This window comes from Micromys minutus (genome assembly GCF_963924665.1).
Source record: "Micromys minutus genome assembly, chromosome: 29".
NCBI lineage: Eukaryota > Metazoa > Chordata > Mammalia > Rodentia > Muridae > Micromys > Micromys minutus.
Genome location: NC_137964.1, coordinates 13,945,553 through 13,958,546, shown reverse-complemented (window position 1 = coordinate 13,958,546; position 12,994 = coordinate 13,945,553). Strand labels below are relative to the sequence as shown.

At 47.3% G+C, this 12,994-nt stretch overlaps 1 protein-coding gene across 1 annotated transcript; it reads left to right on the top strand.

The window, feature by feature from the left end:
• The first annotated feature begins 1,095 nt into the window (after positions 1 to 1,095).
• RHBDD2 (rhomboid domain containing 2) lies at positions 1,096 to 11,860 on the top strand. The gene is made up of 4 exons (XM_080940591.1): positions 1,096 to 1,553; positions 4,819 to 5,226; positions 7,861 to 8,011; positions 10,542 to 11,860. Exons 1-4 carry the CDS (start codon positions 1,376 to 1,378, stop codon positions 10,888 to 10,890), a joined length of 1,086 nt encoding a protein of 361 aa, XP_080796717.1. The 5' UTR covers positions 1,096 to 1,375; the 3' UTR covers positions 10,891 to 11,860.
• The last annotated feature ends 1,134 nt before the right edge of the window (positions 11,861 to 12,994 follow it).

The window sequence follows — 12,994 nt, the reverse complement described above, 5'->3', positions numbered from 1 at the left end:
CTCTTTGGTATATCAGAGACAAACACAAGTGTGTGGGAGAATAGGGCTCCGTGGTCTGCAAGACGTCATATCATCACAGTGGGAAGGACCTGGTTGAAAATGCAGTTCAGTTGGTAGCATGCTGGAGTCCCTGGGTTTGAGCCCCACTACTGCATAAACTGAGGGAGGCAGTCCGGCAGGAGGTGGAGAACCAGCGTTCAGAACCAACCTTTTAGCAAGAGGAAGTGACTTTCAAGGTCCCACTCCCTCTCTGAGGATCTACTAGTAATTAATGGTTGTCGGGAGGAAAGACATTTTCTTTCTCTATGCTCCTCCAAGCGACTTTAATAAAACTCACTGGGTCACAAATACTAAAAAGAAATAAGAAACATGGAAGCAGAAGAGAAACTACGGTGGGAAGGTGAGAGACGGTAATGGAGTTGTGATCAAATACGGTCAAAATACATTATATACATGTAAGAAAATGTCGTCATGAAACCATTATTAGCTATAGCAATTATATGCTGATAAAAAACCGTAAAGGGAGCCTTTGAGATGGCTGAGAGTAAAAGTGCTTGTGTGTACACTTACACTAACACTCTCTCACTTAAGCTAAGGCAAATCAAATTTAAAAGAATAAAAGTGAAAAACAAAAAGGACTAGAGAGATGGCTCAGTGGGTAAAGGCACTTGCTGCCAAGCCCGATTACCCAAATTCAATGCCCTGAACCCACAGGTGGAAGAAGAGAAAGAAGAGAACAAACTCCCTCAAGTCGTCATCTGCCCTGCACACACGTTGCACGCACATGCCCCTCTCCCACACTCAAACAAATAAATAGATGTAATCATATGGCTGTGGATTTTTTTTGTTTATTTGGGTTTGTTTTGTTTTGTTTTTGTTTTGTTGTTTTTGTAATTAAAGATCAAGAAGAAGGGGCTGGAGAGATGGCTCAGCAGTTAAGAGCACTGACTGCTCTTCCAGAGGTCCTGAGTTCAATTCCCAGCAACCACATGGTGGCTCACAACCATCTGTAATGGGATTCAATGCCCTCTTCCGGTGTGTCTGAATATTTCTACAGTATACTCATATACATAAAAGAAATAAATCTTAAAAAGAATTATTAAAAAAAAAAAAAAGATCAAGAAGAAGGAAGCTGGGGCAAGAAAACTTCTGAGGAGGTAGCCTGCACAGCTCCTGTGGGTGAGCTGGAACTACAATTCCCGGCGTTCTTAGGGCGGGTAGGGCGGATGACGCCACAGGATTGGACCTCCCTCCATAGGGCGGGGTTTGAGGAGAGGCCAGTTTCCGCGGTTGCCAGGGGAGACGCCGCAAGGAGGCGGAAACTGCCGAGGAAGGCGGGTAGTGCCGAGGCGGCACGCGGGAACATCTCGCAGCCATGGCGGCCCCGGGGCCCACGAGTCGCTTCTGGTGCTCGTGTCCCGAGGTGCCCTCCGCCACGTTCTTCACCGCCCTGCTTTCGCTTTTGGTGTCGGGCCCCCGCCTGTTCCTGCTGCAGCCGCCTCTGGCGCCCTCGGGGCTGTCTCTGCGCTCCGAGGCCCTGCGCAACTGGCAAGGTGAGCAGAGGCGGGGCGGGGATGGCGCGCTTCCTCAGCCTGCTGACTCCCCGGTCCCTGCTCTCCAGCCTCACTGCCAGCCAGCACCCAACCTCCGTGCCCGCCACCATTCTCCCCACTTGTAGCTCCTGCATGTCTTGTTCAAAGCCGGATCATTTCCGCCAACTCTTTCCCTACCCAGAATCGCCTCCTTCCACGTTACCCCAGATCCATCCGTTCTTTGATCTCGAGGTTGGATATACTTCCTAAGCTCCTCACGTTTTATAAACACAAACCCCATCTGCTGAAGGCCTGAGCCGCACAGGAACAAGTCAGACCTCTCTCACTTTCATCGTGACTATTGAACGTCGTCATTTGTCACCCCAATGAATGGCTTTTCCTCTTGTCTGCAGAATTTACTACTGCGTCTTTACCTTAATCCTGACTCTTAAATTCTAGTCCACAGAAGAAGCCCCTGGTAAAGGGGAGAGAAGTTTCTCAGACCAATGAAGTAAAAGACAGGATTCCTAGTCTTTGTTTCTTCCTAATTCTTTCCTGGGAAATCCCTGTTGCTTCTAATGTTAACAGAGGCCTGCGCATTCATTTCATGTAATCCTCACTGCGATTTCATGACAGGCCATATTAAATTGCCTGTTTACCAGAAATTGATATTGAATACAGAGAATCGCAGAGCTAATACATCATAACATTGAGATAGGAACCCAGCATTTTGTTTATAGTGTGATGATTTAAAACTAAGGCTTTGGGTATATGATCTTCACATCTTTAGATAAATGTATACATATGTGACACTTTTATTTATATGCTTGTGTGCACACATATGGCGGTCAGAGGACAACCTGACAGGAGTCTTTTTCTCTTCTCCCCCCATGTGGGTCCTGGGAATCAAACTCAGGTCTTTAGGATTGGCAGCAAGTACCTGTTGAGCTCTCATCAGCTCCCTAAGTTGAAAGTTGCATGTAGAATCTTTTCATATTTACCAATAAAATTTCAATTTGGGATGTATGCACCAAATAACCAAACTTCTGGAGAGAGCCTGATTAGGGTGTTATGGTTTCCTGCTTAAAGCTGAAACTTCTCTCCTGTTGAATACATGTAACACTTCTTACAGTCAGGTAAATGTCAGTGTAGATAGCACACACTCTCTTTCTGGTTTTATTTTGAGTGCGTGCGTGCATGTGTTTATTGTTGTTTTTACTTTGAAGCAAGGGTCTTGCGATTTATTTACACCAGAATGGCCAGGACTCATTATATAGTCCAAGGTAGCCTCAAGTCCATGATCCTCCTGCCTTCTGAGTACTAGATCACAGACATGCATCACCATGCTTACTTAACCTTATTTGTCTGAGCATGGCATCCATAAACAAATGGATCGAGATATGGTTACATAAGGGACCTTTGGAGGCCTCAAGTCTGACCATGTTTTATAATAAGAAAGTTAAAGCTATGAAGATACCTTGGACTTAACTCAGGCAGCCTGGTTATGATAAAGCCAACATACACACACACACACATACACCCTGCTCCAAGTCTTACAGCCCTGAGAATGACACCATCAATTCATCCATCTCCCTCTTGAATGTTAGGATTTCAGCCCACAGAAATAAATAAATACAGAAGAAAGCCAGGCGTGGTGATATGTACCTTTAATCCCAGCACTGGGCAGGAAGAGCTCTATGAGTTTGAGGCCAGCCTGGTCTCCATAGGAAGTTCCAGGCCAACCAGGGCTATATAATGAGACCCTGTCTCAAAGAAATTAGAACCCTGTAAGGTGGCTCAGCAGGTACCTTGCTGTCAATAGTGAGAACTGGGGTTTGCTCTCTAGGACCTATATGGTAGAACTTACTTCTGAAAGTTTATCTCTTTCATGTACTCCCATATATCCACAAATAAATGAATATACTTTTTTAAAAAATTATGCATGCTAGCGATAACTTGTTTTGGGAGGGGGTCTACAAACCAAATATGGCAGATGCTTGTAGCTCTCAGAAGGCTGAGGCAGGAAGACTGAGTTTGCTGCTGGTCTGGACTCCATGTCTAAAATTTGTATCCAGAAGTCAAATGTGGTGACTTACACCTATAAGCCCAGCCCTCAGGAAGCGAGAACCAGCCTGGTCTACATAGCAATGTATACACCAGACAGGGCTGCATAGTGATACCTTGTCTCACTACAGAGAGAGAGAAAAGAGGACTTACCTTGCTATTTTATGGCATATAAATCTTGGCTGCACCTGTAAAACTGGAAAGAATTCCTTAAGAAGACTCTTACTTAACCTATGTATATTATTAATGATAATTTTATAGTCCTCATAATTTATGGTTCCTTTTTTCTCCCCATGAACAGCCTCTATGGAAGGAGAGGCCAGAATTACAGAGACCAGCACACAGTGTTAAGTGAGATCCACTCAGTCTACCCTGAAGCTGTCACAGTTAATTAACCCCCAAACTGCTTAGTGAGATAGGTCAGTATTAAAATCAAAAAAGAGGAGGGCTGGAGAGTTAGCTTAGCAGTTAAGAGAGCTGGCTGCTCTTGCAGAGGACCCCAAGTTTGGTTCCTAGTGTCCACATGAGGCAGCTCACAACTGCCTGTAACTCCAACTCCAGGGGGATCTAACACCGTCTTCTGGCCCCCACAGGTACCCACTTACAAGTAACATATACAGATACACAACAAGAAAAACACATCTTTAAGAGAAAACCTAAAACTGTTATAAAGCATTTGACACATTCATAAACCACTCCAGCATTTGAAAGTTCTCTTTTTCACACATAGACACATGGACATTGGTCTTGCCAACCTCTGCTTCGGGTTGGGAAAGAATGGAGGAAATGCCATATGCTCATGCTTTGCATCATGGGAATTGGTATTGATACCCAGGGCTCCAGGGCCAGGAAGGAACAGAAACTATTAGGCACTTAGGCCTTGAATCATGGGCACTTTCCTGTTCTATTTTTGTTTTTTTTGTTTTTGTTTCCTGTTGTGGTTTTGGTTTTTTATTTCTGAGACAGGATCCCACGTAGTGGAAGCTGGCTTTAAATTCCCAGTGTGATCTTTCTGTCTACCTCCTGAGTGTGCACCACCACTTCTATGTGAGGTGTCTGTAGTGCTAGTAATGGAAGCCAAGAGTTTGTGCACACTAGTCCAGCTCCTGACCAATGGAGCTACAGCCCAGCTTCAATTCTGCCTTCCCTAGCTGGCTTGGGACCTGGTTACCCCTGGTTGGAACAGCACCGCCTTGGGCCGCTAACCCGAACCCATCTTTAGTTTACAGGCTGGTGACCTACATCTTCGTCTATGAGAACCCGGTCTCCCTGCTCTGTGGCGCCATCATCATCTGGCGCTTTGCCGGCAACTTTGAGAGGACCGTGGGCACCGTCCGCCATTGCTTCTTCACCTTGATCTTCACCGTCTTCTCTGCCATCATCTACCTGTCGTTTGAGTCTGTGTCATCGCTGTCTAAACTGGGGGAGGTGGAGGATGCCAGAGGGTTCACCCCAGTAGCGTTTGCCATGCTGGGAGTGACCTCAGTCCGCTCTCGGATGAGGCGGGCCCTGGTGTTCGGTGTGGTGGTTCCCTCAGTCCTTGTACCATGGCTGCTGCTGTGTGCCTCCTGGCTCATCCCTCAGACTTCCTTCCTCAGTAACGTCTCTGGCCTTTTGATTGGCCTATCCTGTATCCTTCCTGGGAGGGAGCTGACGAGGGAAGCTACACCAGAGGGGCAAACCCACCTGCAGGCTGTGGGGTGTCAGCTACACAGCCTTAGGCTCCTACACAAGCAGCCTGGGCTTGCGCTTTAGCTTGGAAAACCTGAGAGCCTTAGGCACCTCTCTGAACCAGAACTCATCTGGAAAATACGACTACGGCTGCCTGCCCCGGCCAGCTTAGCTTAGCTGACTAGCAGTTTGGGCTTATTTACACCAGTGTGACTTTTTTTTTTTTTTTTGCCTTGTAAACTGAAAGGTTTACATCTTGTAAGGTTTCATTGGAAGAGGGCTAGGAAGTTGGCTGCCTCAACAAGATACTTGTGAGAACTTGTGGACACAAGTCATAGCCCTGGACCTTAAACTCTAATCCCTGTACTATGGAGGTAAAGACAGGTGAGTCCCTAATGCTCACCAGCCTAGCCTAGGCGTGTGAGTGTTCTGGATGAAGTGAGAGACCCTAATACTCCTGAGGATCAACACCGAGGTGGGCCGCTGGCCTCACATACAATGTTGATTGGATGAATCAGATGCCTATCACCTTGATGTTAGTGGAAGGGTTAAGAAACACATCTCTGCCCTTGATTTTCTTTCTTTGTTTTTTGGTTTGTTTGTTTTTTTTTTTCACCAAGGCCAAGCTTGTTTACTGTATCCTAGATTTGATTTTCTTTATCTCATAGGGAGAGTCATTGTAACCAGGCCTTGCTATAAGGCCTAGACTAGCGTCAAGCTCAAGATCCACCTTTGTCTCCTGGGTGCTAGAATTGCTGGTTTGCCACAACACCTGGTATCACACCCCAATTACAAACCTCTTGGTGTGCACTTTCATTTACTTATTTATTTATTTACTTATTTATATGAGCACACTGTAGCTGTCTTCAGACACACCAGAAGAGGGCACCAGATCTCATTACAGATGGTTGTGAGCTACCATGTGGTTGCTGGGAATTGAACTCAGGACCTCTGGAAGAGCAGTCAGTCGGTGCTCTTAACTGCTGACCCATCTCTCCAGCCCCATTTTTTTTTTTTTTTAATGAGTAAGTCTGTGGATATGTGCACCTGCATGCTGATACTTGAGGAGGCCAGAAAAGGGCAACAGGTTCCTCTGGAACTACAGGAGGTGGTGAGCTGCCGTGTGGGTGATAAGAACTGAACTTGGGTCCTCTAGAATAGCAATTTGCACTTTTAACTGTGGAGCCATCTTTATGTGGATCCCCTATCCTCAAAGGATTAACTTCTTTTTGAAATGGGGGTCCCTCTATGTAGCCCTGGATGACCTGGAACTCATTATGTATACTGTATACCAGACTGACCTCAAACTCAAATCAATATGCCTACCTCCTCGTGAGTCCTGGGATTAAAGCTGTAGGTATATGCACCACACCTGGCTTGCCTCTTGTAATTCTGAGGTAAGGTATAAAGTAGCCTAGTTGGACCTGGAGCTGCCTGAGGCAGAGGAGTAAAATCCTAATCTCCAGCATCCTCTGGAGTGGTTGAGATTACAGCCCATCACCATAATCATCTGTTTTAGGCAGGGCTGGGGATCCATTGTAGGCCCTCTAGTACATCAGCCTGGTCATCAGCCACTAAGCTTCATGGCCAGCACCACTTTCTCTGGCATTTATTGGGAACTGAGCCTCCCTAATTAGAAATTCTGAGATCCAGAATGCTTCAAAGTCTGAAACATCTTGAGTATTAACATGACACAGAACTCTCTGCACCTTACCTGTCTAAATGGGAGGAAGTAGATGCATGCGAAGTCTGTAATGTCATCTCAGGTTGCTGAGGTACAGGTGAAACCTGTGGAATTTGTCATGCATATGCGAGCATTCGAATAGCCCGTAAGACCTGAGCTATTTTACCCAAACTGTTTTGGATAGGAAATAATCAACCTATGCTTACCCTTTGGTGCAGGCATTAAACAGATGCTTAATATTTGGTGCACCATGGCTAGTAAGGTGGCCCAATGGGTAAAAGTGATTCCAAGTCTGACACCCTGAGTTCAATTCCTAGGACCTTCATGGTGGAAGGAGGGTTGGTAGAAATTTCAAAGTTGTTCTTCAAGCCTACGCACACACACTGAGCATGTACATACGTACAAAATGAGTGTAATTAATACTTGTTGAGGGGCACATAAGACAGTTGTACCTTTGTAGCTCTGCAGGCAGTGGTTCACCAAAGCAGAGACGACAACCATATGGAGAAGATGCTTCTGGAGAAGCTACATTGAAACCTGGTGGTGGTGCATGCCTCAAAATCTCAGCACTCAGGAGTTTGAGGCCAGACAAGGCTACATATCTCCCTCCTCCCTCAACAAAAAGGCCATGTGAAGTTCACACTGGGACAGGGCACTTTTGATTTGAAGCAAAAGCCTAGGACTGTACCAGTCTGCGTTATATTAAGACTGTCCTGTGACTGATGGCTGTGGGTGGAAGGTTCAGGTATATGTGGATTCTAACACACACCACACAGCATTGTTCCCTGTGAGGTACATGGATGGGAACGTTCAGCTCTCTACAGAGACTGACACCTGTCCTTATAGTGTGTGTCAGCAGCCTCCCTCCCTCCTGCTGCCTTCAGTTTTTACTTAATACACCTACCTCAGATGGTCTCACCTACTGCTACTCCCTCGACCTCTCTGAGCGCGTAGCCCTGAAGCTCGATCAGAAGTTTCCCTTCAGCGTCATGAGGAGGATTCCCTTGTTCAAGTACATCTCAGGTTCTTCTGCCGAAAGAAGAGCAGCCCAGAGCCGTAGGTAAGTGATGGACTCCTCCTCTTATTGGTTGCATAGCCCGTTTCAGGGCTGGGGTAGGACCCGAGATGCTCTGCTGGTGTGCTACCATCCACCCTTGCCTTTGGTTTTGTAAGTCAAAGTAATAGATATCCAGAGTTGGTTTGAAACTCCCATCTGTACCTCTCTGATACCAAGCTGTAGATAGACTCCCACAGTGGGCTCTCAATCTCCTTCCAAGGGCAACTGCGGAGCCAGTGAGGGTGTGGCTGGTTCACCTTGGAGGATACAGAAGGAGAACACAGTTTCTCAGCCATGTCCAACTAAAGGTTGTAGTTCTAGTTCAGGATAGATCCCCTGCCTAGAATCCCCCAGTGAGGGGCTGGGGGCGTGGCTCAGTGGTAGAGCCCCTGCCTAGAATCCTCCAGTGAGGGGCTGGGGGCGTGGCTCAGTGGTAGAGCCCCTGCCTACTTCACACAAACCCCTGGGTTCCAGCATTGCAAATAAGGAAAGAAAAACCTGTGCACAAATATCTTCTGAACACTGGCTGCTGCCCTATGTGGGAGGGAAGAGGAGGAAAAGAGTATGAAACTGAGTGGCCAAAGACACTTGCATGTAATTCTGAGAGATTTGTGGGTAGGTCATATTCCTAACACTACTTAGTCAGCAAACACTGTGGGTAACACTGGGCTATGACAGTCTGCCCAGTGGGTAAAAGGGCAGGAGACTTGAAAGGAGAGTTTCTTGGCTCCCCTATGAAAGCAGGTGAGGCTGACTTTTTCCTGTCTGGGCTTGTTTGTCCTTAAAAACCAGTAGGCAAGCCACCAGAACTTATGGGGCCTCACACCTTTATAGAAGAGGCCAGAGAGGACACATGTTTCCAGATAACACGGGTCTCCAGCCTACAAGTCCCCCTTTCCCATAAAGGGCCTTGCTGAGGAGTGAGGAGCCAGCTCTGTCTTCTCCACACTCTCCCAGCTGTGGATCTTTCTCTCATTTCCAGTGTCTGCAGCACGCTGTGCTGGACAGCAGTGGGGTAGGGTGACGAACCCAGCTCACACTCTCCTGGTGAATGGAGATGTACTCGGGACCCAGAAAAAAGTTTGTCACCTGGGCCCAGGTCTGGGCCTGGACACGTGGGCTGGGGAGCAAGCACTTTGTGCTCTTTCTGTTCTTCACGTGGCTGATGGTCCCTGGTTGCCAGGGTTGGCTGCAGGGATCAGAACAGAACATGATGTTTCGGTTGTCCTAACAGTCACCAAGAGCATTGTGACAGAACACGTGCTTATTTTAGTAAGCTGCCATGTGGGTTTTTGGTCTATACCTGCTCTTGTCAGAAGATTGGTTTGGGTGGTTTGTTGCTATAATAAAAACTAGAGAAGTTTATTAAATCGAAAAAAAAGATGCCCACAAGATGGCTTAGTGGATAAGGACATCGGCACCAAGTCTGAGAGCCTGAGGTACATCCCTGGAACCCACGCAGTAGAAGAAAAAAAGCGACCCCTGGAAGTTCTCTGACACCCCCGCCCCCCCCACGGAAAATAATTTTAAGAAGAAGAAGGCTGGGTAGACATTATGTAATACACATCTTTTATTCCCAGCACTAGGGAAACACATGCAGGGAGATCCCTGTGAGTTCCAGGTCAGCCTGGTCTAAATAGAGAGTTCCAGGCCAAGATTATATAGTGAGACCCGGTCTCAAAAAAAAAAAAAAAAAGAAGAAGCAGGAGTTAGGCTAGTGGGCTGTGGTAGAAATTAGGGCTTGGCATATACTAGCAAATGCTCCACTACTGAGTCATTTTCCAGCCCCAAGAGGAAAAAAAAAATTTTTTTTTGGTAATTTCAATTTTGTTTGTTTTTGTGTGGCTGTTTACCTCTCTAGTCAGTGGTGTGAACCTGGGGGGTGGCACCTAAAAATGAGAAAGACTAGTCTCATGTAACAGCCAACTTTATTCAGAACATCAGACAGGTCATATTCTGAGGGTTAAGAAGAGTCACATGACTAAGGTGTTCAATCAAAGGACAAGCCAAGGCAGCTTACATCCAGGCACGAGACTAAGGACAGCTGAGGTAAGCGCAGTCCTGTCTGCTACACCTGGGAGAAACCTGGAAACACGTGCCAGAGCAATTCCGTTTTAAAGAAACTAAGGTCACAAGACTCTGATCTTGTTTTCTCAGAATTTTCTCACAAGCACTGAGAATCCTCACAGGACTCCATTCTTGGCTGCTGTTCTGTGACTGAATTCCTAAATGCATGAATTCCTAAATGTCATCCTGAGCACTGCACAGGTGGGCGTGGTGGCTCATGCCTGCAATACCTCACCGTGCCTGTAATCCAGTTTTTCTGAGAATACAGGTAGGAGCCACAGTTCAAGGTCTTAGCCACACTGAGAATTCAAGGAAACCTAAGCTACACTGACCCCCAAAGTCAATCTTTCTTCTCCCTTCCAACCTGGTGCTGACTATGGTTCCAACTATGCAGTTATCTCAGGAGATGGCACTGTGTACCTTGTCCCTAGCAGAGAGTCACTGTCTTCTCTCTTTTCCTTTCCAGGCTGAACCCTGCACCTGGCTCCTACCCCACACAGAGTTGCCACCCTCATCTGACTCCAAGTCACCCTGTCACCCAAATGCAGCATGCCAGTGGCCAGAAACTGGCCTCCTGGCCTCCTGGACACATGCCCAGCCTACCTCCGTACCAGCCTGCTTCTGGCCTGTGTTACGTGCAGAACCACTTTGGTCCTAACCCCAATGCCTCCAGTGTGTACCCAGCTTCTGCAGGGACCTCTCAGGGGCTGCAGCCTCCCTCACCTATTAGCTGTTCTGGCTCTGTATATTCCGGAGCCCTGGGCACCCCAGGGGCTACAGGCTCCAAAGAGTCTTCCAAGGTAGCCATGCCCTAACCCATTTACAGAGGGGGCTTCCACCATGTTGAACAGAGAAAGGTCCTCTCTGAGAATATAAGAATTATCTATTTGAAACCAGGGCATGTCGGCCTGTCATCCCAGCTGCTTGTGGGGTTGAGACCAGTAGATCGAAAGGTCAAGGCCCATCTGGGCTCCAGAGAAAGTTCAAGGCCAGGCTAGGCTATGGAACTCTGGGCTCTTTGGTAGAGTGCATAATGAAGGCCCTGAGTTCTCAGCTTCACAAAAACAAAAATAATTACTAATTAGATACCTCCGTGTGCCAGCTCTGTTGAGTGATAAATGTCCTCTGTCTGTGTCATTTCCCCTCAAGGCAGCTCTAGAAAGTAAAGTTTACTGGCCCAGCTTTCAGAAACAAAAATAAAGCTGGGCGTGGTGAGACATGCCTGTAATCTCAGCTATGATCAAGGCAGGATCAGAAGCTTAAGGTCATCCCCAGCTACACAGTGGGTTTCAGGCTAGCTCCCCAGGCAAATGTGAGAAGTAGAAATTCTCGAAGGATCCAAAGACACTGCTGGGTTTCTTGGTCCCTAATCCAGTGTCCTGAGAAGGTGTGGTTGGTTGTCCTCGGCTGCCAGAGACTTTTGCCATCCTCCCCATCCCGTCCTGCTCAGTGCTCATAGGTCCTTGCTTGTGTCTGGGCAGTCCATACACTATCATCTTCCTCGAAGCCATCCCTGATGGGACTTCGGCCAGACTGGAGACCTGCAGCAGCAGGCTAGTAATCCACCCTGTGAGTTACCTCTGTAAAGACCAGCCTCCAACCTGCCAATGGTGTGTGGCTTACTTGTGTTCAGTTCAGGGTGGGTAGTGATTTGAACAACAATAGTAGGCATGGCAACAAAAAGCTGTGAGAAGAGGCTGGAGAGATGGCTCAGTGGTTAAGAGCACTAACTGCTCTTCCAGAGGTCCTGAGTTCAATTCCCAGCAACCACATGGTGGCTCACAACCATCTGTAATGGGATCCAGTGTCCCTTCTGGTGTGTCTGAAAACAGCAACGTGTACTTATATATAATAAATCTTAAAAAAAAAAATGTGAGAAGCCAAAATCACATCCAGTTTGTCACCTGTGCTCAGTGGTAGTGGTCTGCAGTGAGGACCTAATGGGGAAGTGGGTAGAAATGGTGAAGTAGAGAGTTGATCAACCCAGATATGGGTATAGCAAGTTAGAGAGAGACTGTCTCATAAAATAATTTTCTTTTAATGAAAATAAGCTGAACATGCTGGCTCCTGCCTTTAATCTCAGCATGTAGCAGGCAGAGACAGTGAGTCTCTGAGTCTGAAGTTCCAGAACATCCAAGGCTACATAGTGAGACCCTGTCTCTAAGAGTAAAAGAAAGCCAGGTAGAGGTATATTAGTACCTGCCTTCAATCCCAGCACTTGAGACAGATCTCTAAAGCCAGCCTGGTCTACAGGACCAGTTCCAGGGCTGGGGCTTAGTGGAAGAGTACCTGCCTAGCATACAAATAGCCCTGGGTTTCATCTCCAGTACTTAAAAGCAAAGCCATGGTATCACAAGGCGTTTTAGATATGATGCATGGCCTTCATGTCCAGGAGCTATATGACCATCTCTGGGCTGCCTCTGGGGGGTCCTAAGTATGCCAATACAGTACCTGACCCCAAGCCCACTCCTCCAGAGAACACACCTAAGTGGCCTTTGAAGCCCACTGGCAAACAAGCCGATATGACGTGACTTAAGGATAGAACTTCTGGGTGTGGGTTAGGAGACTTGAGTTCACAGCCAAGGGACTAGGCGTCCAAGTGCATCTAGGGCTCACTAAGGACACAGCTAGAATCTGATGGGACTTTGGATTCCAGCCATGTCTAGCATTTCAGCTGTAGTGTCCTGAATACAGCCAGATGTGTGCTCTTAGGCATGGTCCCTCTACTCCAGTGTGGAGGCCCGGAAATAGGTGTGATGGGTAAATGTTCTCAGATATGCTTGTGTCCCTGGTTTCTCTGGCCTTCCTATAGGGTGGCTCACAGGCTAGAGCTGTGAACACCAAGCATCCCGGTTCCCTGGGGGCTGGGCTGAGAATTGTCAGGTCCTCCTGTATGCCCTAGCTGCTGGCTTTACTGAT